The 25,194-nt window shown below is 36.6% G+C and overlaps 1 protein-coding gene across 2 annotated transcripts in view; it reads left to right on the top strand.

Annotated features, from left to right (window-relative positions):
• Positions 1-25,194, top strand: part of RNGTT (RNA guanylyltransferase and 5'-phosphatase) — a 239,331-nt gene that overhangs the window by 162,601 nt on the left and 51,536 nt on the right. For both annotated transcript variants that reach the window (XM_081250785.1, XM_081250784.1), the window contains exon 14: positions 22,271-22,337. In XM_081250785.1, the coding sequence (XP_081106911.1) occupies positions 22,271-22,337 (67 nt within the window). The remainder of the gene's footprint in view (positions 1-22,270; positions 22,338-25,194) is intronic.

The raw sequence follows: 25,194 nt of genomic DNA, 5'->3' as shown, positions 1-25,194 counted from the left end.
CCTGAAACGCGGTTTATTTCTTTTTAGCACAGCCAGTCAGCACCTTCATGACGTACAAAGATAGTAGATATAAGATAGATCTTTTGCATCTTATATGTCCTATATGTCAGGTGTAATTCCTAACTTTTTTCATAGCTGTGACTAACTTAGTGCTTTGAAAATATTTTTCATTGGTCGTAGCATTTGACAGAATGAGAAAATATATAATTCAAACTTTTAAGGTAGAAGAACCTAGAGGATATGACCACTGGGTTCGCTTTTTCCTAAATGGATTTCTGCCTAGCAAATTTTGTGAGGGAGGAGGAATAGCAAGAACTAATACCTGTACTGTTTATGGAGAGCAGTCTTTTTCCTTCTCTTACTGATAATTATATCCTTTATGAGATCAGACATAGGAAAGAAAGATGCTTGATATCGTCTCCTTTGGCTGGAGTATTGGTAGCAAGGTTTGGAAACACTTGTTACCTGGTTCTATACACACAGCATGTATATCTTTTTTTTTTTTTTTTTTTTTTCCTGTATGCGGGCCTCTCACTGTTGTGGCCTCTCCCGTTGCAGAGCACAGGCTTCAGACGTGCAGGCTCAGAGGCCATGGCTCACAGGCCCAGCCGCTCCGCAGCATGTAGGATCTTCCCGGACTGGGGCATGAACCCGTGTCCCCTGCATCGGCAGGCGGACTCTCAACCACTGCGCCACCAGGGAAGCCTGCATGTATATCTTTTAAAGTTAGAAATTAAGAAGGCTTTAAGGATTACATTCTTATCTTGGCATCTTTTATCCTTGGCAAAGGCCTACTGTGCTACTAGACATTTTACATTTTAAATTTTCACAAATCATAATAGAGTATCATTGATTTCCTACATGTATTTTTAAAAAATTGACTGTGAAAAGTTTATTTCCATAGAATAATAGTCACTCAAAACTAAACCCCATTCTTAATTCTTTAAAATAAGTTGTAACTGGAGGAAAAAAATGGAGTCTTAGAGGGTAGGAGTTTTGTCTCTCGGGTCTAACAGTTTGCAAATGCAGAATAGCAAACTTTTATGAGGAAAAAATCTTTAATGTAAAATGTGTTTCTTGATCCCATGGGATTCTGGTATATCAGCCATGCTTCTAGGCCCTCTGTTATCTTCCCTATTCTTAGAACAACCGTTGTGAACTGATTGGTGGAAATAGAACCTGGATGTATGGGATTAATCACAGTCTTTCTGTCCTGTTTAAGGTTCTTTAGATAGCGTTTCTGTGGTCATTACTTTTGAGCTAGATGTTTTTAATTTGTTTACTCATTATTCATAATTGTTTCCTGTGTAGCATCCTGTCTTTTGATATAGCAGATATTTTATTATAGGATTAGTCATCTACAGATTAGCCTACATCTACTGATAGTTAAAGAGGATTCAGGGAGAGAAAAGGTAAATTTGGAATCATATTTGCTTCAACAGTGATCTTTTATATATCTGATTTGGTAAACATGGTTTATTACTTTATATTATAGATGTATTATGTATATGTATAATTTATATTTGTTATATGTCACATATATATTACACATTTATTTACTGAAGTATCATCTCCTCAGAGGACTCTTGAAATTATCACACTTGACCCTTTATCTTCCTAAATGAACAAGGGACTGTTCTATCTAATTAAAACTTAATGTTTTAATCTGGGGATCTTTATTTTGATAATATTAAGACCAAGTTCCGAATTCTGCTGGGGGGAAGTGAGCTTAACGGAGAGGGACAGTTAGTATTTTTTTTTAATTTATTTTTCAAAAAAATTTATTTATTTATGTATTTACTTATTTATGGCTGCGTCAGGTCCTTGTTGCGGCAGTGGGATCTTTTGTTGCGGTGTGCAGGCTTCTCTCTAGTTACAGCATGTGGGCTCGATAGTGCTGTGGGCTCAGTAGTTGAGGTGTGCGGCCTTAGTTGCCCTCAGCATGTGAGATCTTAGTTCCCCAACCAGGGATCAAACCTGCGTTCCCTGCATTGGAAGGCAGATTCTTAACCACTGGACCACCAGGGAAGTCCTAGTATTTTTAAAATAAGACCACTGTCATTTCCTTCTTCAGTAATGACTATTTTATTCTAGTAAAATTAGGAAGAGAATGGTGGATTCCATACAGTTTACTTATTTATTTTTTTAATGTGAGAGAGGCTATGAAGTGTATTTTTTATAACAGGAAGTTCACCTGTTCAAGGTTACTGTGTGCCTATTGTGTGGCACTTGCCTGTGAGTTCCAGGTGGGGATAGAGGTATTGACTTTGAGGACCCCTAACAGTTTAGAGAATTTGAAGCATTAACTGGGTAGTTAGCCTTTCTATTTTCCCTACTCTTTTACTTAGGACACTTTTCATAGATTGTATTAGTTTTCATATCTTTTCTGGATAGCATATTTCTTTGAGATGCATGCTCACTACCATGATCCTGTATATTACTAAACTAAACTTTAACTTTTCTCATAAATAAAATGGGGTTAACATTAATATCATTAATATGAATTATAACACACCTCGTAGAGTTACTGTGAAGATTAAATTAATTCAAGTCCAGTGTCTGGTCCACATAACTTAATAAATATTAGCTGTTAGTATGATCATCATTATAATTTATTTTACAAATGCTTATGGAATATCTTACTAATTACCTGGAACAATGATAAGCAATGTGAGGGATATAGAAGAAATATTAATGTTGTTTTTCCACAAGAAGTTATAATATAATATAGATGTGATAAAACAAACACATGAAACAGCAGTGAACTATGTATGACAATATATAAATAAGGACCAAACTGTGTGGCACAGGTTGTTGATGCTGCAGAAGAATTTGGAGCAATGATAAATCAGTGAGGGTGGGGCAATCAAGGTAAGCTTCATGTAGAAGATGGCACTGAAGCTGTGTCTGGAAAAATGGGTAGTATTGGAAAAAGATAGAAGGGTATTTCAGGTAGGGATGACTGGCACATTCACAAGACAGTAAAGAGGCAGAATTGGTGAAAGCAGAGGCCTCCAATTGCTGAGTGATAAGGCAATCAGAGAATAAGATCTAAGTCCTTGTCTTAGATTTTAAGCACCTTAATAGCAAAGTTTTATATTGAAGCTTTTTCAGCTCTTCTCTTTTATACATCTAACTATATAAACTTGTTGCCACCATGTTCCCATATGAATGATGACATGTCACTTTCTCTGAGGAAAGACACTGTATGCATCAAGTCTTCCTGCACTTTTATTTCTGCATGAGAACTTCTTGTCAATTTCATTCATTGCATTTGTTTGTTATTGCAGTCAGCATCAATTTCTTTTCTTTATTCCTGCCTCCTTTTTTTGTTAGAGCACGATGGCTGTTTCCTCATTTATTTCTGCAAAACACCCTTTTAGGGAAGAGCAGTGAGAAGAAAGAGTTATGAAATATTAATTAGAAGAGGGCTTCCCTGGTGGCGCAGTGGTTGAGAGTCCGCCTGCTGATACAGGGGACACGGGTTTGTGCCCCGGTCTGGGAAGATCCCACATGCCGCGGAGTGGCTGGGCCTGTGAGCCATGGCCGCTGAGCCTGCGCGTCTGGAGCCTGTGCTCCGCAACAGGAGAGGCCACAGCAGTGAGAGGTCCACGTACCGCAACCCCCCCCCCCCGCAAAAAAAATAACAGTAGTAGTTGAAAGTGTTTTTTTAGCTTTCAGTTTGCTGCTTGGAACCATTTAAATTACAGTCATATTAATATGCCCTTCTTACATGCCATCTAACAGGAAGTCTATCAGTGCTGCTGCTCATATATAGTAATATTTCTTTGTAGCCATCTCTAGATTTCTTACATATAAGATAAATCCACAGTGTCTTTTCCTTTTCATTAGCTGTGCATTTTTTTTGATGGTAAAGATTGTTATTCTTATAAACACTGTACCTTGTAAAATAAAATGTAAAGACATCTCCACTTTCTTGTAAAGTTAATCTGATCTCAGAGGCAACACATTGCTTTACCTTATAGAACCACCAAAAGCAGACTTACTATTCCTTTCCCTCCCCCCAAAAAGGGCACCTCAGTGCATTCATGACATACTTGATGTTCACATTGATTCGATTCGAAGACTTGCCTCATGCTGCTTGCCTGGTGCCTCCGCCTTGCTCTTCTTAATTAAGGGAAAAAGTCATGAGAACAACTTTTATGTTTTTGGAGACAAGGAGTATTCGTGGATTAACTCTCTCTTGGCCAGTTAACTGAAGTCCTATTCTTGGCATCTCTTATGTTGTTCTCCTGACTTCTCCTTCCTCCTCTGCTCGCCCATTTTTCCCATTCTAATCGCAGTAATTCACATATCAAATCACACTCCTGATGCAGAAATTCTAGTCATAGAAAGAGGCTATTTTAAAATTAAAATTGTTTGGAGTATCACTTGCTAGAAAGTGAAAGGAGGCTCTGAACTTGTGACTTCTATAATAATAACCAAACACCAGGAGATGAAGTGGAACATTGGTTTGATCTTAGAAATAAATGAGCTTGGGCCCTACTAGTCATAATCAGAACATTTAACAATATTTGTTGACAATTATGCCACAAGTGCTTTCAGATGTATGAGTCCTAGCTAAGGATGTAATACAGCAACATTTAAAAATTTTGCATGAATACCTCAGGTTTATTTTTCTAAAACTAGACGGAAGAAGAATTTTTGGAAGTTGTTAAGCTCTTCCTTATTTTTCTTTCTTTTTTTTTTTACATCTTTATTGGAGTATAATTGCTTTACAATGGTGTGTTAGTTTCTGCTTTATAACAAAGTGAATCAGTTATACATATACATATGTTCCCATATCTCTTCCCTCTTGCGTCTCCCTCCCTCCCACCCTCCCTATCCCACCCCTCTAGGTGGTCACAAAGCACTGAGCTGATCTCCCTGTGCTATGCAGCTGCTTCCCACTAGCTATCGTTTTTATATTTGGTAGTGTATATATGTCCATGCCACTCTCTCACTTCGTCCCAGCTTACCCTTCCCTCTCCCCGTGTCCTCAAGTCCATTCTCTACGTCTGCGTCTTTATTCCTGTCTTACCCCTAGGTTCTTCATGACAATTTTTTCCCTTAAATTCCATATATATGTGTTAGCATACGGTATTTGTCTTCCTCTTTCTGACTTACTTCACTCTGTATGACAGACTCTAGGTCCATCCACCTCATTACAAATAGCTCAGTTTCCTTTCTTTTTATGACTGAGCGATATTCCACTGTATATATGTGCCACACCTTCTTTATCCAGTCATCCGATAAGCTCTTCCTTATTTCTGTTATGCCTCATCTGTCGTCTCATTTATAGAAATCCTATTTTAAGTTTCCCAAGACCAGGTAATCTTTATCTTGTTTGGATCATGCTAGAACTTCATCTGTCAGTTTTGGTTGTGCATATCAAAACATTTTATGGCAAACTCACCTACATCTAAATTTACTTAATATCCATTTATTTAAAAATCTGCCTTATATTTCTCAGTATTTTTTTAAGCTAACTTAATATCAGTGGTTAGTTCTTCCTTAGGGAGGTATGTGTTGTTTTTTTGTTTGTTTTGTTCTTTTTCTTCTGTGTGTTTTTTTTTTCCTGTATTTTTTTACTTACCAAGCAACCATTGATCACTTACCTTCTGTCAGGCACTGTACTAGAGGCTTGGGATTATAATATAAAATGTTATAAGATTATACTTCACGGCATTTGATAAGAGAATCTTGAAAACTTTTATCAGTGGTTCCAGTGTTGGGTCAGATTTTGAGGGCATGCGCCTAAAGGAAGTCCCTGAAGACCAGTGTGTGGGTTTTCCCTTAACATGCAAGCCTCTACTTTCAGGGTTTAAAAGTCTTTAGTAGTCAGAAGGTTACTACAGTACATAATTCCCATGGGTCTGTTGTAGAATTTGCCAATTTGTTTCCGTTTCTTGTAGTTTAAATACTTCAAACCTGCTGCTTCTTTAAGACTATGAGTTCCCGAGGCAGGGCTCATCTTTATGTCTCTGATACCTGGCCTAGAGTCTGGCATATACTCTAAATAATTGATGTATAATAAATGATTCAATTTCATAAAGAGAAAGAAGATGAGGAAGAGCCAAGATTGAATAGAGGATTGAGCTAATTTTCCTCCCATGTTGACTTTCTTTTTTTCCCCCTGTTGCTCCTTTTAAAGAAGTAGGCCATGTTGACTGAAGGTACTCCACACACCTGAAGAGGTTGGCCAGAGCTTTGCAAGCCCCACACTGATTTTATCACTCAGCATTGATCATGTTGTGGTGAATTAATTATCCTTAACCAAATGTCTTAATTATTAAGACGTGAGATTTAAGAACAAAGAGCCAGAGGAAGAGAAGTTTGATTCCCAATTCGACCTCTTACAAGCTGTGTGCCCTCAGGCAAATTAGTAATTTCTGTTAGCCTCCAAATCTATTAAATGGGAATAATAATGGTACCTAACTCATGGGATTCTTTGACAAGATTAAATGACAATCCTAAATTCCTAACACTAAAGGAGTATTCAAATTAAAATTAATACCAGAGAGAAGGCCGATATAATGTAGAATTAAGCTTAGCACAGGGCCTTGCACACTGAAGGTCTCAGTAAGTAACAACTATAATTATTATGGTTTTTGTGGCTTTGTAACCATCAGCACTAATTTATAGTAATACAGTCGACCCTTGAACAGCACAGGTTTGAACTGCTCAGATCCACTTATATGTGGCTTTTTGACTTCACTGAGGGTCAGTGCCCCTAATCTCTGTATTGTTCAAGGGTCAACTGTATATCATTACATATACATGTGTATGTACACACACATGCATTAAATATACACATATATGTACATACTCAGGTCTCTATTTACAGCAACTCATTTCTAACTACTCAGAAAGTTATTTAGCCCTCAGAAGATTGTTTTGTGACTGTGTGATCAAAGGAAAAGGGTTAGGTTATCCTGAGGGATATTTCATCTGGAGCTTGGAAAATTAGGTCTTCCACAGTAGTAGATGCTTTTTCTAGCATCCAGATAACTCCTCTCTGCTAATTGTGTCAGTCAGTCTCTATCCTCTCCTCTGACTATCTGCCTCTTTTTCTCCCTCTTTTCTTACATGTAGACTTGCATTGACTATATACATTCTGACAGATATATATTTTTTAACTCTCTTATCTGTCATTAACTATAAATTTCATTATTTCATACAAGGCAATCATTTTTTCTTCTTTTTAAGACATCCTGTATTTTGGAAATATGCTTTGGTCATTCAGTGTATTCAACTGATTTAGACTGAACAAATGTTAGTTAAGTACATACGTTACTTTATTTAATCCTCAAAACATTTCTGTGGAGTTAAGTCATAACCATTTGCCCAACAATATAATGAGGCTACAGAGGAATTAAATGAGTTGCCTGAAGTTACACAGGAAATAAGCACCACAGTTGGGAATCAGACATACAGTGTGATTTCCAGCCACCCTTTCCACAGCATCGTAACAGCCTGAGCAAAAAGGACCTAGAAATCTTCATCTATGAGTCAACTATCTCAGGGTAGATTACTTCCACAAATCGTATCCATTCTGTAGTGATTTTTAGTTGACTCAACTTCAGAATGACCATTCCTGCCCCTGTAACCCTCCTTGTTAACTGGCAGAGTGGGAGAAAATAAAAGATTACAGGTCTTTGAGAAGAGAAAGAATAAGTGTTGAAGTTGGGAAGGTATCAAGTAAATGGAGGGCTGGATAGTTTTAGCAAGGGAATGAGAAGGAAAGCTAAGGATGTATGTATAGAAATACAGATGAATTGAAAGGTGGAGAAACTTGTACCTCAGGACTGGATCTTCTCCACTCAATGAGAAATAAAAGTAGTTTCTGGAGTGAGAAGAGAAAGGGATGGTCTGGGGAGATTTAGAGAAAGGAGAAGGTCTGGAACAGTCTGTGGGATTCAAGAAGAGAAAAATGTTTGAAGTTGTTGAGAGACTTGTATCTTAGGAATGGATATTTTGGGGGCTTTCTAAAACATAGAACGTACCTTTTAGACCTTTTTAAAATTTATTTTATTTTATTTATTTATTTTTGGCTGTGTTGGGTCTTCGTCGCTGCACGTGGGCCCTCTCTAGCTGCGGCGAGCGGGAGCCACTCTTAATTGCGGTGCGCGGGCTTCTCATTGTGGTGGCTTCTCTTGTTGCGGAACATGGGCTTTAGGTGCATGGGCTTCAGTAGCTGCGGCAGGCAGGCTCAGTAGTTGTGGCTCGCGGTCTCTAGAGCACAGGCTCAGTAGTTGTGGCACATGGGCTTAGTTGCTTTGTGGCATGTGGGATCTTCCCAGACCAGGGATCAAACCTGTGTTCCCTGCACTGGCAGGCAGATTCTTATCCACTGCACCACCAGGGAAGCCCTAAACCATTTTTAAGTGTACAAATCCGTGACCTTAAGTACGTTCCCAGCGTTGTGCAACCATCACCACTGTCAATTTCCAGAATTTTTTCATCATTTCAAACAGAAACTTTGTACCCATTAAACAATAACTCCCTGTTCCTGTCTCACCTTGGTCTCTGGTAACCGCTATTCTACTTTCTGTCTTTATGAATTTGACTTTGCTACATACCTCATATAAGTGGAATATATAATAACTGTCCTTTTGTGACTGGCTTATTTCACTTAGCGTAATGTTTTCAGAGTTGATCCATGTTGCAGCATGTCAGCATTCCATTCCTTTTTAAGACTGAATAATATTCCATAAACAAGATATATACCACATTATGTTTTTCAATTGTTGATGGGCATATGGATTGTTTCTACCTTTTGGCTATTGTGAATAATGCTGCTATGACATTGGTGACAAAGAATGGGTTTTAAAACTACATCTTAAAAAAACCGTATGAAATGACTATCTGCTTATACTTCCACACTGCTTAATTCTTTCTGAAAGCCTGGTTAATTTATTTGAGGAAAAAGATAACATTGTTTGACCACCCCTCATGGATTTGCTGAGCACATTCTAAGGTTGTAATGACCATAACCCACTTCAAGAATTCACATCAGTCACTTAATAGAGTGGAAAAAATGAACGGAGAAGTATTGTGATTATTAGATAACCTCCATCTCGCGTTTTGGAAATAATTGAATTAGTTTCACCATAAGGAGATGAGGGTCTTTCAGTCATTTATAAAATGTGGTCCTAGACAGTTTGGTAACATTTACTTTATATTCACGGCTTTAAGAAATGTTAAAATTATCATCATGCTTTATAGCATTGCCAGCACTATCCGGTGATGTCTTTCTTATGGATATCTCATGATTTCCTATTTGTCAGCCCAGCATATGAGATTCTGGAACTTCGTCTTGAATATATTTAGACTAGATTATAGTTGTCACATTACTGAGGTTCGGCTGTCTCATACATTATGTTAACTTTTGTTAATTGATCAAGGCATATGTCAAGGGTAAATATAATGATTTATAAGCAAAATAATTGATGTACAATATGGTATTCTGGTCATTTTTAAATTTGAAGTAATTAAAAACAATTCTGCTACTATATCATTAGTTATCAATGTGTTTTGAACAGATATCAAAATAAAGAATAAAATGAATTGTTACAGTTCAAACTCTTTTACATGAGCTATTCAGCTAGGTAAAAAGTTCCTTCAAGGGCTTTGCAAACTAAACCAGTCAGTAAGTTACTCTGTTTGAACAAAAGAATATACTGATTGAATTAAGGAGGGAATTGTCTGTTAACTCAAAATAGGCTCATTCTTGTTTATAAGTAGAGTCATGAAAATGATAAAGAATTAACTACAGTAAGTCCCCTACATACGAACGAGTTCCGTCCCGAGAGTGCATTTTAAGTCCAATTTGTTCGTAAGCCCAACAAAGTTAGCCTAGGTACCCAACTAACACAGTAGGCTATATAGTTCTGTACTGTAATAGGTTTATAATACTTTTCATCCGAATAATATATAAAAAATGACCAAACACAAAAAAATAAAGAAAACATTTTAAATCTTACAGTAGAGTACCTTGAAAAGTACAGTAGTACTGTACAACAGCTGGTATGCAGGGGCTGGCATCGAGGGAACAGGCAAGAAGAGTTACTGACTGGAGGAGGGAGAGGAGGTGGGAGATGGTAGAGCTGAAGGATCGTCAGCAATGGGAGATGGAGGGCAGGCTGCAATTTCACTCACACCTGACTTGATGGAACGCACATTCACATCTTTGAAAGTTTGCAAAGTTTGAAGGTTCCTATGTAGGGGACTTAACCGTACTTTAAAAAATAAAGATACCTAATATGTACCTAGCAATGAAAAAATACTAATTCAATACCTACCAAAATCTATATTTTAAAAAAAGGGTTGCGTATATAATATTTACTAGAGGAGTATTCAAATTAAAATTAATAGTAAAGAGAAGATCAATATAATGTATATTCTGTCAGTGAGACACTTAGGCAGTTCTCTGTAGTTTTGGCAGTTCATGTGTCAGTAGTTTGTGGAGAGTTCTATGAAGCTGAAATTCAGATTTGAAGTAATTCTTTTCAGTGTGGAATATAACAGTCTCAGTCATTCTGGGGTCTGTGATTTAAAAAAAACATTTCTCTCTTTGATTGATCATAGCTATTATTGAAATAGCTGGTAACATGGTGCTATAATTTAGACAGAAAAAAATGGAATTGTGAATTATATCCACTCAGCTTAAATTTCTCTGTTTTTTGTCTCCACAGTATCTTTTGTACTTTTTCTGCAGAAATGGCCCCATAGCATAATGTTCCTACATTTTCCCAGGGGAAAAGGAGGATGTCACAGTCTTGTCTGAAGTATGCAAGGGGAACTTGTACAACAAAAATTTAGGGAAAAAATAGAATAAGATTCTGAACTTCCCAATACAGGAAATGAAAGTGTTATTCATTTATTTTATTTATTAATCTTTTAACAAATGTGCTTTACATATACATCTTGGAGTCAAGGAGGTGAAAATTTATGGATATGATGATGATTCACGTAATTTCAGATGTTTAGATTTGAGGCTAATCCCTACGTAAATCATTCTCCCCTCTCTTCTTTTGTAGGTAAAAGTAAGCTATAGAATAATTCTTATGACCAGTAGATAATAAACCAGGTGGGGAGCTGTATGTGTTTGATGATTTCCCTGTTAAAAACCACTTTTCAGACTTTTTGCTTCATGTTTACACAGGCAGGTCTTAAAATAATAAACCAACTCTCCATTTAGAATGATCAGGGTGGGTTGATTTAGAATTATTTGTAGGCCCAGTTTGTGATATGGCCTGTGAACATTTGTACTTTCCTTTTTTCATATATTTAGCAAAACTTTGAAGATGAAGTTTGTACATTATTTTTTACAGCTTTATTGAGGAGTAATTGATATATGATAACCTGCACTTAAAGTGTGCAATTTGATTTTTAAGTGTGAAATCACCACTCCCGGAATAAGATGATGAACATGTCCATCAGACGCCCCCCCCCCCCCCAGTTTCCTCCTGCCCCTTGTCAATCCCTCCCTCCCTCTTTCCTCCAACACCCTTCACTCCCTTTTCTGGCAACCACTGCTTTGGGGTATTCATTTTCTAGAATCTTATGTAAATGGAAACATACACTGTATGTGTCTGTGGTGGTCTTGCCCCGCCCCCCCTTCTTTCAACATTTGATTCATCCACGTTGTTACATGTATCAGTAGTTCATTTCTTTTTATTGCTGAGCAGCCTGTTGTTGTATAGATATATCGCAATTTACTTATCCGTTCACCTGTGTATGGATGGACATTTGAGATGTCTTCGATCTTTGGCTATTATGAATAAAGCTGCTGTGAGACTTGGAAACAAGTCTTCTCGTAGACATATGCTTTCATTTGTCTTGAAATGGGACTGGCCATTTTTTTCTCCAAAGGATCAGATAGTAAATATGTTAGTCTTTATTGGCTCCAGGTGGTAGGCTGGGGTAGTGGTGGGACTTCATTTGTTTCCCTTCTCTCAGGTACCATCTTATCTTGGCTGGGACTGGAAAATTTGTCTGTACATTTTTAATGCACTTATGTTCCTTTTTTTGTTTTTTTTTTATTTTACTGCCTTTCTATTTAAAACCATTATGCCCAGATATGTGAGTTCTGTGTTTTCATATTATATTTATGCCATAGAATTTGTAGCTCTAATACTAAGAAGAGGATGAGTGACTTGTGGATTCCCTAGAAGCTCATCTCTTAAAATACTCATCTATTTTTACAGGAATATTGAAATATGTTAATATACCAATTAATATTGTATCCTTCGTTTAGGAGTCACTCTTACTCTCTCACTGATTGCTTATGTTGGTTTTTTTCTTTGGGCTTTTTATATTAAGACCTTTTATAGTATGAAGTATACATACAGAAAAGTACATAAAATATAAATGTACAGCTTACTGAAATTTCATGGAACCAACATACATTTAACTACTACTCAGAACAACAAAAAAACATATTGCCAGCACCCTAGATGCCTCCAGCATGCTATTTCTCATTCACAAATTTCTCTCTCCCACCAAAGATAGCCATTATCTGTAAGTTTGTGATTTTTACTTCCTTGCTCTTTTTTATACTTTTATTATTTAGGTATGCAATTCTAAACACTAGGGTTTGGTTTTGCCTGGTTTTGAACCTTACATAAATGAAACTCTATGTTCTTTTATATTTGGCTTCATGTCTCCTTTACACAATATAATCTGGGACAGTACCTCACTTTCACTTTTCATGATCTTGACACTTTTTTTTTTTTTGCGGTACGCGGGCCCCTCACTGTTGTGGCCTCTCCCGTTGCAGAGCACAGGCTCCGGACATGCAGGCTCAGCAGCCATGGCTCACGGGCCCGGCCGCTCCACATGTGGGATCTTCCCGGACCGGGGCACGAACCCATGTCCCCTGCATGTGCAGGTGAACTCTCAACCACTGCGCCACCAGGGAAGCCCGATCTTGACACTTTTTGAAGACTACTAGTTATTATATAGAACGCCCCTTAGTGTGATCTTTTGGGGGGATGTATTTTTAGGAAGGCACACCACGAAAGCGACAGTGTGCTCTTCTAGGTGCATTATGTCGGGGGTTGGAGCTCATGTTGGTAATTTTGATTATTTGGTTAAGTGAGTCTGCTGGATTTTAAAGTTGCTATGTTTATGATTAGTAAGTGTTTTCTGGGTAGAAATTTTGAGACTAGGCAGATGTCAAGTTTCTCATCCTACCTTCGTCTTGTAGTTTTAGTATTTTTCAATGGTTTTTGCCTGCAACAATCCTTACTGTGGTGTTTTTCAATTTCAATTCGGCAAATATTTCAAATATGGTGAATTTCAATTTCCTTCATTCTTTTTCAGTGCATTAATAGGGATTGAAATGGAAAGAACCACTGTCCCCTCTTCCTCATATACTTATTTATATTATTAAGGATTTAGGAATATTTCACTCCATGGGTTATAATCCAGCACTATGATTTTGTTTTGCTGTTTTGGCTTCGGTCCTTGGGAACGCCTTCAGTTCAACATCTGTGTCTTTTTGACATGCTCTCATCACTTTTCCATATCTCCTTACTTCCCAGTACCACAAGATGTTCCAGGCTCTTCTTATACTTTCCCCACCTCAGTCCAGAAATCAGCCCTTTCTCCAAAGAGCCCAGGTGTTTTTGTTTTTGATTTTTGCGGTACGCGGGCCTCTCACTGCTGTGGCCTCTCCCGTTGCGGAGCACAGGCTCCGGACGCGCAGGCTCAGTGGCCATGGCTCACGGGCCCAGCCGCTCCGCGGCATGTGGGATCTTCCCAGACCGGGGCACGAACCCACGTCCCCTGCATCGGCAGGCGGACTCTCAACCACTGCGCCACCAGGGAAGCCCTGTTTTTGTTTTCTAATTGGTGAAGATTGGTGGATGGAAACATGGATCTAGGTCCTCTGCATGGTTGTTGCTGCTGGGTGTCATTACAGACCCTCTCAGTTGTCAGAGCTAGGAATGTATTTATTTCTACGGGCACACAGATTCTTTATTTAACCATGTGGTTGTTGTTGTTGGTGGTGGTGGTTTTTCATTTTTTTCATGGAAGTCTAGAGCATTTTGTTACTCCTATAGCAAGGTTTAGAAAGCAAACCAGGAGAGAAAAGTGTAGGCTATGAAAAGTCTGTAAGGATACTAATAAACTCACTCACTTGCTAATTCAAGTTTCATCTGGGGCTAATGGCATATGCTGCTTTTACCTACATTATACTAGAAGTCTCAAAGAATAATGTAGGCCTTCTCAATAATGTGCATTTTCTCAAATTCAGAAGGGCCCTACTGATCCCATATTAGGTGCATTTACTTTCTCTTTTTTTCTAGTATGAAATATATTGGATGTAGTCTGCTCCTTGGAGAACTTGCTCATTGGCTTCGAAGTGGGATTTTATTTAAGTCAGTCAGTATTCATGATACTGAAAGTTTTTTCAGAGTATTTTGTTGCAGTTGAAAAGTGTATCAGTTAGTGGGTAATGTAATTAGGGCTTGTAGACAGAACAGTTAATTTTGAGTTATGTAGCTTATTTTTAGAAAGATCCCCTTTGCCTTTTTTAACTTTTAATTTGAAATAATTATAGACTCAATTTCCTTTTAAAGCAATTTTTTTGTAAGCCTGATATATTGTCAGTGAATGATGGTGAATGAGGTTCTTTTAAATAATGTTCTTTCTATTACCTGCCAAGTTTTACTTTTCCTTTATGTGACAAAATTTTCTGGAAATAATTTTGCAGCTTTCTTTCCAGAATAGATATTTGTTAATATTTGTATTTGGGAAATTGAAACAAAATGAACATTAGACTTGCCTATCTTTACTTTTTTCGAAAGCTCTAATAGATTTCCTTTCTTTCTTTCTTTTTTTTTTCCAGCAATGCTGCCATTTTTTTTCTAATATCGTTATTGGAGTATAATTGCTTTACAATGTTGTGTTAGCTTCTGCTGTATAACTAAGTGAATCAACTATAGGTATACATATATCCCCATATCTCCTCCCTCTTGCGTCTCCCTCCCACCCTCCCTGTCCCACCCCTCTAGGTGGTCACAAAGCACCGAGCTGATCTCCCTGTGCTATGCGGCTGCTTCCTACTAGCTATCTATTTTATATTTGGTAGTGTATATAAGTCCATGCCACCCTCTCACTTCGTCCCAGCTTACCCATCCCCCTCCCCGTGTCCTCAAGTCCATTCTCTACGTCTGCGTCTTTATTCCTGTCCTGCCCCGAGGTTCTTCACAACTTTTTTTTCTTTTTTTTTAGATTTCATATATATGTATTAGCATACGGTATTTGTTTTTCTCTTTCTGACTTACTTCACTTTGTATGACAGACTCTAGGTCCATCCACCTCACTACAAATAACTCAAGTTCATTTCTTTTTATGGTTGAGTAATATTCCATGGTATATATGGGCCACATCTTTATCCATTCATCTGTTGGTGGACACTTAGGTTGCTTCCATGTCCTGGCTCTTGTAAATAGTGCTGCAATGAACATTGTGGTACATGGCTCTTGTTGAATTATGGTCTTCTCAGGGTATATGCTCAGTAGTGGGATTGCTGAGTTGAATGGTAGTTCTATTTTTAGATTTTTAAGTAACCTCCATACTGTTCTCCATAGTGGCTGTATCAATTTACATTCCCACTAACAGTGCAAGAGATTTCCCTTTTCTCCACACCCTCTCCAACATTTATTGTTTGTAGATTTTTTGATGATGGACATTCTGACTGGTGTGAAGTGATACCGGATTGTAGTTTAGTTTTGATTTGCATTTCTCTAATGATGAGTGATGTTGAGCATCCTTTCATGTGTTTGTTGGCAATCTGTATATGTTCTTTGGAGAAATGTCTGTTTAGGTCTTCTACCCATTTTTGGATTGGGCTGTTTGTTTTTTTGATATTGAGCTGCATGGGCTGCTTATAAATTTTGGAGATTAATCCTTTGTCAGTTGCTTCATTTGCAAATACTTTCTCCCATTCTGAGGGTTGTCTTTTCGTCTTGTTTATGGTTTCCTTTGCTGTGCAAAAGCTTTGAAGTTTCATTAGGTCCCATTTGTTTATTTTTGTTTTTATTTCCATTTCTCTAGGAGGTGGGCCAAAAAGGATCTTGCTGTGATTTATGTCATAGAGTGTTCTGCCTGTGGTTTCCTCTAAGAATTTTATAGTGTCTGGCCTTACATTTAGGTGTTTAATCCATTTTGAGTTTATTTTTGTGTATAGTGTTAGGGAGTGTTCTAATTTCATTCTTTTACATGTAGCTGTCCAGTTTTCCCAGCACCACTTATTGAAGAGGCTGTCTTTTCTCCATTGAATATTCTTGCCTCCTTTATCAAAAATCAGGTGACCATATGTGCGTGAGTTTATCTCTGGGCTTCCTATCCTGTTCCATTGATCTATATTTCTGTTTTTGTGCCAGTACCATACTGCAATTTTGTAGTATAGTCTGAAGTCTGGGAGCCTGATTCCTCCAGCTCCATTTTTCTTTCTCAAGATTACTTTGGCTATTGGGGGTCTTTTGTGTTTCCATACAAATTGTGAAATTTTTTGTCCTAGTTCTGTGAAAAATGCCATTGGTAGTTTGATAGGGATTACATTGAATCTGTAGATTGCTTTGGGTAGTATAGTTATTTTCACAGTGTTGATTCTTCCAATCCAAGAACATGGTATATCTCTCCATCTATTTGTATCATCTTTAATTTCTTTCATCAGTGTCTTATAGTTTTCTGCATACAGGTCTTTTGTCTCCTTAGGTAGGTTTATTCCTAGGTGTTTCATTCTTTTTGTTGTAGTGGTAAATGGGAGTGTTTCCTTTCAGATTTTTCTTCATTAGTGTATAGGAATGCAAGAGATTTCTGTACATTAATTTTGTAGCCTGCTACTTTTTTACCAAATTGACTGATTAGCTCTAGTAGTTTTCTGGTAGCATCTTTAGGATTCTATATGTATAGTATCATGTCATCTGCAAACAGTGACAGCTTTACTTCTTCTTTTCCTATTTGGATTCTTTTTATTTCTTTTTCTTCTCTGATTGCTGTGGCTAGGACTTCCAAAACTATGTTGAATAATAGTGGTGAGAGTGGACATCCTTGTCTTGTTCCTGATCTTAGAGGACATGCTTTCAGTTTTTCACCATTGAGAATGATGTTGGCTGTGGGTTTGTCATATATGGCCTTTATTATGTTAAGGTAAGTTCCCTCTATGCCCACTTTCTGGAGGGTTTTTTTATCATAAATGGTGTTGAATTTTGTCAAAAGCTTTTTCTGTATCTATTGAGATGATCATATGGTTTTTCTCCTTCAGTTTGTTAATATGGTGTATCACATTGATTGATTTGCATGTACTGAAGAATCCTTGCATTCCTGGGATAAACCCCACTTGATCATGGTGTGTGATCCTTTTAATGTGCTGTTGGATTCTGTTTGCTAGTATTTTGTTGAGGATTTTTGTATCTATATTCATCAGTGATATTGGCCTGTAATTTTCTTTCTTTGTGACATCTTTGTCTGGTTTTGGTATCAGGGTGATGGTGGCCTCGTAGAATGAGTTTGGGCATGTTCCTTCCTCTGTAATTTTTTGGAAGAGTTTGAGAAGGATGGGTGTTAGCTCTTTTGTAAATGTTTGACAGAATTCACCTGTGAAGCCATCTGGTCCTGGGCTTTTGTTTGTTGGAAGATTTTTTATCACAGTCTCAATTTCAGGGCTTGTGACTGGTCTGTTTATATTTTCTATCTCTTCCTGGTTCAGTCTTGGGAGGTTGTGCTTTCCTAAGAATTTGTCCATTTTCTTCCAGGTCGTCCTTTGTATTGGCATATGATTGTTTGTAGTAGTCTCTCATGATCCTTTGTATTTCTGCAGTGTCACTTGTTTCTTCTCCTTTTTCTTTTCTAATTCTGTTTATTTGAGTCTTCTCCCTTTTTTTCTTGATGAGTCTGGCTAATGGTTTATCAATTTTGTTTATCTTCTCAAAGAACCAGCTTTTAGTTTTATTGATCTTTGCTATTGTTTTCTTCATTTATTTCTGATCTGATCTTTATGATTTCTTTCCTTCTGCTAACTTTGGGGATTTTTTGTTCTTGTTTCTCCAATACCTTTAGGTGTAAGGTTAGGTTGTTTATTTGAGATGTTCCTTGTTTCTTGAGGTAGGATTGTACTGCTATAAACTTCCCTCTTAGAACTGCTTTTGCTGCATTCCATAGGTTTTGGGTCATTGTGTTTTCATTGTCATTTATGCTGGTACTTTTTGATTTCTTCTTTGATTTCTTCAGTGATCTCTTGGTTATTTAGTAGTGTATTGTTTAGCCTCCATGTGTTTGTATTTTTTACAGGTTTTTTCCTGTAATTGATATCTAGCCTCATAGCGTTCTGGTTGGAAAAGATGCTTGATATGATTTCAATTTTCTTAAATTTACCAAGGCTTGATTTGTGACCCAGGATATAATCTATCCTGGAGAATGTTCCATGAGCACTTGAGAAGAAAGTGATTTTTTTTTTTTTTTGGTTGGAGTGTCCTATAAATATCAATTAAGTCCATCTTGTTTAATTATCATTTAAAGCTTGTGTTTCCTTATTTATTTTCATTTTGGATGATCTGTCCATTGGTGAAAGTGGGGTGTTAAAGTCCCCTACTGTGATTGTGTTACTGTGGATTTCCTCTTTTATGGCTGTTAGCATTTGCCTTATGTATTGAGGTGCTCCTATGTTGGGTGCATAAATATTTACAATCCTTATATCTTCTTCTTGGATCGATCCCTTGATCATTATGTAGTGTCCTTCTTTGTCTCTTGTAAAGTCTTTGTTTTAAAGTCTATTTTGTCTGATATGAGAATTGCTACTCCAGCTTTCTTTTGATTTCTATTTGCATGGAATATCTTTTTCCATCCCCTCACCTTCAGTCTGTATGTGTCCCTAGGTCTGAAGTGGGTCTCTTGTAGTTAGCATATATACGGGTCTTGTTTTTGTATCCATTCAGCCAGTCTGTGTCTTTTGGTTGGAGTATTTAATCCATTTACATTTAAGGTAGTTATCAATATGTATGTTCCTATTACCATTTACTTAATTGTTTTGGATTTGTTTTTGTATGTCTTTTCCTTCTCTTATGTTTCCTGCCTAGAGAAGTTTCTTTAGCATTTGTTGTAAAGCTGGTTTAGTGGTGCCGAATTCTCTTAGCTTTTGCTCAGCAGTGCCTTCTTACTTTAAAATTTTCTTTGGTAGCCACACTATAGAAGCATTTAGTTACAAGCAAATTTTTTGGAAGTTATTAGCATTTGTATAAAGGTTATATTAATGTTCACCTAATAGAAGGACAAAACAATTATCTGGTACTAAATGCATCATGGTTTTTATTTTAACATATGCTTTTTATTTTAACATTTATAATGCATCTGTAAATGCTGAATTAATGCCTTTACCCTGGGGATTTAAAATGTGTGAATGCTATATTATATACAAATACTCTGTCATAATAAAATGGTGCCTATTGTTTGACAATAATTTTGTATACAATTTAGCATAATAATTTTTTGAAAGGTAAAAGCATTTTAGGAAATGTTCCATCTTAGAAGTTGGAATTTTTGTTCTCAAAGTATTAATTATTTTACACATAGCAAACATTTAAATTATGATACATATTAAAACCCACTCAAACAAAGGTGGTAATGTAATTTATGTAAGGAATAATACAGACATGAATCAGAAAGAACAGTATTTAAAAAGCGAAATATATATATGCTGTGTAACTAACATTTAAGATATTTCTTGTTTAGAAGGTAGTTATTAGATAGGCAAGTTGGAGGAAGGGGAAGACACACTGAATAGTATATTGGCAAGCTTCCTAAAATGTATATACCTAGTAATTAGAGGCATATTGATTTTTGAATACAGCCAGCTTTTATTCTCCTCCTTTTGTATCATGTATTTGTATGAACAGTGACTATTCTTACTTCTAAAAGAGGTTTATGAAGCTTTTTGTGATCATTTGTTATATAGGAAATAAATTACCACTGCAATATAAAACTAACATTAAATTTGTGATACTGGCAATTTGTGAGAGATTTAAAGTTTTGTTGCTTTGATTAATTTCTTATTTGTCAAATGATTGTGAAGAAATTCTCCATTTCCTAGTTGAGATTTGGGGACATTTCTTACGCTTTCTACTTTGCATCCAGTGAACAAATATCCCTTTAGTCATGTTTGTAACCTTCAACAACATGCTAAAAGGCATAACTGTAAGTATCACTCACATGCCGAACTTAAGTACTGTAGCTTTTTGCTAAATTGGTTTAATTTATTATTGTGTTTGTCAGCTATTAGCTTTCCTTTAGTGGCTTTCAGTACTTTATAGGCCTTTAAAGAATGTAGGGAACAGAGGTGTTCCTAGGAGGTGGAATATCTATCTACCTTATTTCATAACATCTAAGGTGCTTTAAGAGTGAACTTTATTAGTCTTACTAGACCAAGTCAGTGGAAGGTTATGTAGGGGTAGAAAAATTTCCCCTTCTTTTCTTCTAGGTTCTTTGGTCTAATAATTAAATTGACATAGGACAGATTAACAGGAGAAAAACATATTTAAGTTAGTATGTATGGGATCTCCAAAGATAAGAGACTCAAGGGTAGGCTGAGCAGTTGAGGCTTACGTGCCATCCTGTGCTAAGGAATGGGATAAGGGCCTGGGTCTTCAAAGGGGAGGAGGGTAACTCACAGGATGATGAGAAGAACAGATGTTTTGTATTTAGAAGTTTGCCCTGCCATGCAGATTGATCTTTCAGATAAAAATGTTATCTATGGTAATAGCTCTCTTTCTGGGCCAGGCCCCCTATCTAAGTTCTTTTAGGCAGTTACCAGAGAGGGAAAAAGTTTTCCTGAGTCTCCTAGGTCTTGAGTGCCTTCAGCTCAAAGTAATCCACTCGTCAAAGTGGTGTATTTTGGGTTGGTGTATTCTCCCCTTCAGTAATCATACAGCCATCTCAGACTGTCGCCCGGTGACAGTGATTACAAGATATCGTAGAGTAATTAATTTAATTATGACCTTCTCATACCCAGCACGACTACATGCTCCACAAGCATAGTTCTAATGATGGTATTTCCTTATTCACAGTGTTTCAGTGTAGTCAAGAATGATAGCCCTCTTTAAATAGGAAGGAAGGAATGATGCAGGGAAGGTAACCATTTTACCCCCACCCTCTAGATGGTTTGATTTTTATTTTCATGTGCACTTATTGTCTGTACAAAAAAATAAATATTACTTATGAAATAAAGATAAGACATTTGACGTTCTTCATGGCCCATTCCAAACCTGCTTTCGGGTTTTCATCTCTGACTAACTTATCCCTTACTTCAGCCAGACTTCTTTACTTTTGGTTTCAAATCTTCTACATTCTCAGGATATAGTTTAAATTTTCTCCCTTTGCCTTACCAACCCTTTAAAAGTTAAGCCTAAATTCCTCTTCAGGCTTCTTTAGCTCCCTCCGTAGAAGGTATCTCTCACTCCACTACTTTGCAATGGCAAATACCTCTAGAATAGCATTTATCAGAGGCCAACTTTTGTTAGGGTTAATTGTGTATCTGGTTTTCCCGTTAAATTTTGGGACTGAACTGTTTAGGTTTGTATTATCTCCATAGTGCATAATATAGACACACAGTGAGTGTTTCCTGAATTGAACTTTTATAGGTTTTTAAATATATGCATTGCTTCTTTTATTTCTCCCCTATGTAGTAATTTTGCTAGAATTACTAGTATGTTAGACTGTTTTACATTTAAGTTGCCATTCTCAATATTTACCCATCATTTTCTGAAGTATAAGAATTATTCCTGGGCTTCCCTGGTGGTGCAGTGGTTGAGAGTCTGCCTGCCAATGCAGGGGACATGGGTTCGAGCCCTGGTCTGGGAAGATCCCACATGCCGCGGAGCGGCTGGCCCCATGAGCCCCAATTACTGAGCCTGCGCGTCTGGAGCCTGTGCTCCACAACAAGAGAGGCCGCGATAATGAGAGGCCCGCGCACCACGATGAGGAGTGGCCCCCGCTTGCCGCAACTAGAGAGGGCCCTCGCACAGAAACGAAGACCCAACGCAGCCATAAATAAATAAATAAAATTAAAAAAAAAAAGAATTATTCCTTTGCTGGTTACTATTCCTTTGCTGGTTACTATTCCATCGTGCAAAAAGACAAGAAAAATTGCATAGATATTAATTTTTTCATAGTCAGGATCTATTATACAAATTTTGGTAATTATACAACCTCATATTTAAGGAAGAGTATTTTATAAATAATGCTTTTTTTTCCTTTGTAGGTTACTTCCTCAGAATGTTGGCCTTCTCTATGTTGGAGGTTATGAAAGACCCTTTGCACAAATCAAGGTATGGTTGTTCATTTTCTAGTATATTTTTCCTAGATACTGTTCACTCGTCCAGAACCCACCAAAACCCTGAAAATAACTATCACAAAAATTTGGGAATGTGAATTATTAATTTCATTAGTTTTTGCATATCTCTGATGAAAAAGTAATTCAGTTTTTCAGTGAATCGATTAGTTTAATAATCTTGCCCTTAGTAGCGTTAATTTTTACCATTGCACTTCAGTGATTAGTTAAGAAGAGTACAATTTAGAGCCATATTACCCTTTTTACCAATAGAATTTTTTGACAGCTTTATTGAGGTATAATAGGCATACAGTAAAATATACATATTTAAACTGTACAATTTGACATACCCTTGTGAAACCATCACCACATCCATCACCCTTAAAAGTTTCCTTGTGCACCTTTGAACTCCCCCGTCCTGCCCTTCCTTTTTCTTTTTCAGTTCCCAGGTGACCACTGATCTTATCATTATAGGTTAATTTGCACTTTCCAGAATTTTATATAAATTTTATATAATTTTATATAAATGGATCATACTGTATTTCTTTCTCTCTCTCTTTTAGCTTCTTTCATTCAGTGTTATTATTTTGAGATTCACCCATGTTGTTACACTTCAGTAGTTCATTCTTTTTTATTGCTGAGTAGTATTTCATTATATGGTTTTAGCACAGTTTCTTTATCCTTTCACACATTGAGAGACATTTGGGTTGTTTCTGCTTTTTGACTATTACAAATAAAGCTGCTGTGAACATTTGTGTACAAGTCTCTGTATGGACATATATTTTCATTTCTCTTGGGTAAATACCTAAGACCAAAATGGCTGAATTAAATGGCAGTTGTATGTTTTAACTTTTTAAGAAACTACCAAACTATTTCCCCACCAGCAGGGTGAGTGCCAGTTCCTCCATATCATCATCAGCATTTGGTATGGTCAGTCTTTTTAAGTTTAGTCATTCTTATAGGTATATAGTATTTCATTGGAGTTTTAATTTGCATTTCTGTAATGACTAATAATGTTGAGCATCTTCTCATGTACTTATTTGCCATCTGTACGTCTCTAGTGAAGTGTGTGTTCAAAACTTGCCATTTTTTAGTTGGGTTTTTTGTTTTCTTACCGTTGAGTTTTGAGCATTCTTTATATATCTTCTGGATGTAAGCCCTTTATCAGATATGGGATTTCTCTTAACAGGATCCTCAAAAAGCAAAAATTCTTAATGTTGGTGAAGTTCAGTTTATTAGTTTTTTTTCATGGTTCTTGCTTTTAGTGTTGATCTAAGAAATATTTGCCTAGTCCAAAGGCCAAAAGATTATTCTCCTATGTATTCTTCTAGAATCTTTATAGTTCTAGGTTTTACATTTAAGTTTATTATCCAGTGGAGTTAATTTTTGTATATGATGCAAGGTTCAAGGCATAGAGGAATATTGTCCCCCTACACCCCAACCTTTTTTTGGCCCGTGGATATCCAGTTGTTCCGAAACCATTTGTTAAAAAGGGTATCCTTTCCACCATTGAAGTGCCTTTGCATCTTAGTTGAAAATCAATTCACCATATGTGTGTGAATCTATTTCTGAGCTCTTTATTCTGTTGCATTGACCTATGTATCTATCCCTCCACCAGTATCGCACTGTCTTGATTTTTGTAGCTTTAGAATAAGTCATGAAGTCAGGTAGTGTAAATCCTGCAACTTTGTTCTTTTTCAAAGTTGCTTAGACTACTCTGGGTTCCTTTAATTTCCATGTGAATGTTAGAATCATCTTGTCAATTTCTGTAAAATTACCTGCTGGAATTTTGATTTGGATCACGTTGAATCTGGAGATCAATTTGAAGAGAAATGACATCATAACGGTATTGAATCTTACAATTCATCAAAGCCACATATTTCTCCATTTATTTAGATCTTTAATGTCTCTCAGCAGTATTTCATTGTTTCAGTGTGTTGGTCTTGCACATTTAAAAGTAAATTTATCTGTAAATATTTTATATTTGTGATGCTATTTTAAAAGTACTTTTTATTTCAATTTACAATTGTTCATTGCTAGTACATAAAAAGACGATTAAATTTTGTGTGTTTACTTTAAATCCTACAACTTTACTATACTCAATTAGTAATTCTAGTAGCTTTTTTTGTAGATTTTATAGGATTTTCTACATAAATGATTATGTCATCTACTAATAGGCAGTTTTCTTTTTCCTTTCTGATCTTGATATTGATACCTTTTATTGCTTTTTCTTGCTTTAGTGCACTGGCTAAAACCTACAGTACAAAGTTGATTAGAAATGGTGAGAACGGACATCCTTGCCTTGTTCCTGATCTTAGAGGGAAAGCATTCAATTTTTTGTCAAAAATTGTTTTTATAGCAATATTAGTTGAGGATTGAAGCACAGATTCCAACTAGGCTTTCTTGTAAAAGGTGGAATAATATTATGAACGTTCAAGGCAGTAAATAAAAAGAAAGGTTTGCAGTCATCCTTTTCCTTTGTTATTTTAACTTTATTAATGTTTTCTGACAGACCTGTAAAATTTGATTTGTTTTTTTGGTTTAGTATTGGATTTTTCCTCACATTTGTTTCTTGGCTTCATGAGTTAATTATTTTTCTCACGTTCATTTGTCGGATGTGATTTTGAATTCCTTTCCCCCTACATATATGACATATTTTTATGCTTTGAAGAACAAAGAGTTTTCAGAATAGACTGAGCCTGAATAGGACATATAAGATATTTAATACTGAGGCGGTTTAGTCACATTATTGACATTTTAAAATGATAAACCTTCTTTAGCTACCATAGCATCAGCACTTCTTTAAATACCTTCCTTAATTTAACTTAAGACACTCTCAAAAGTCCACATTAGGG

The sequence above is a fragment of the Mesoplodon bidens genome (assembly GCF_964165515.1).
Source record: "Mesoplodon bidens genome assembly, chromosome: 12".
Taxonomy (NCBI): Eukaryota; Metazoa; Chordata; class Mammalia; order Artiodactyla; family Ziphiidae; genus Mesoplodon; species Mesoplodon bidens.
Note: the sequence above shows the minus strand (reverse complement) of the source record. Positions and strands in the feature narration are given on the sequence as shown.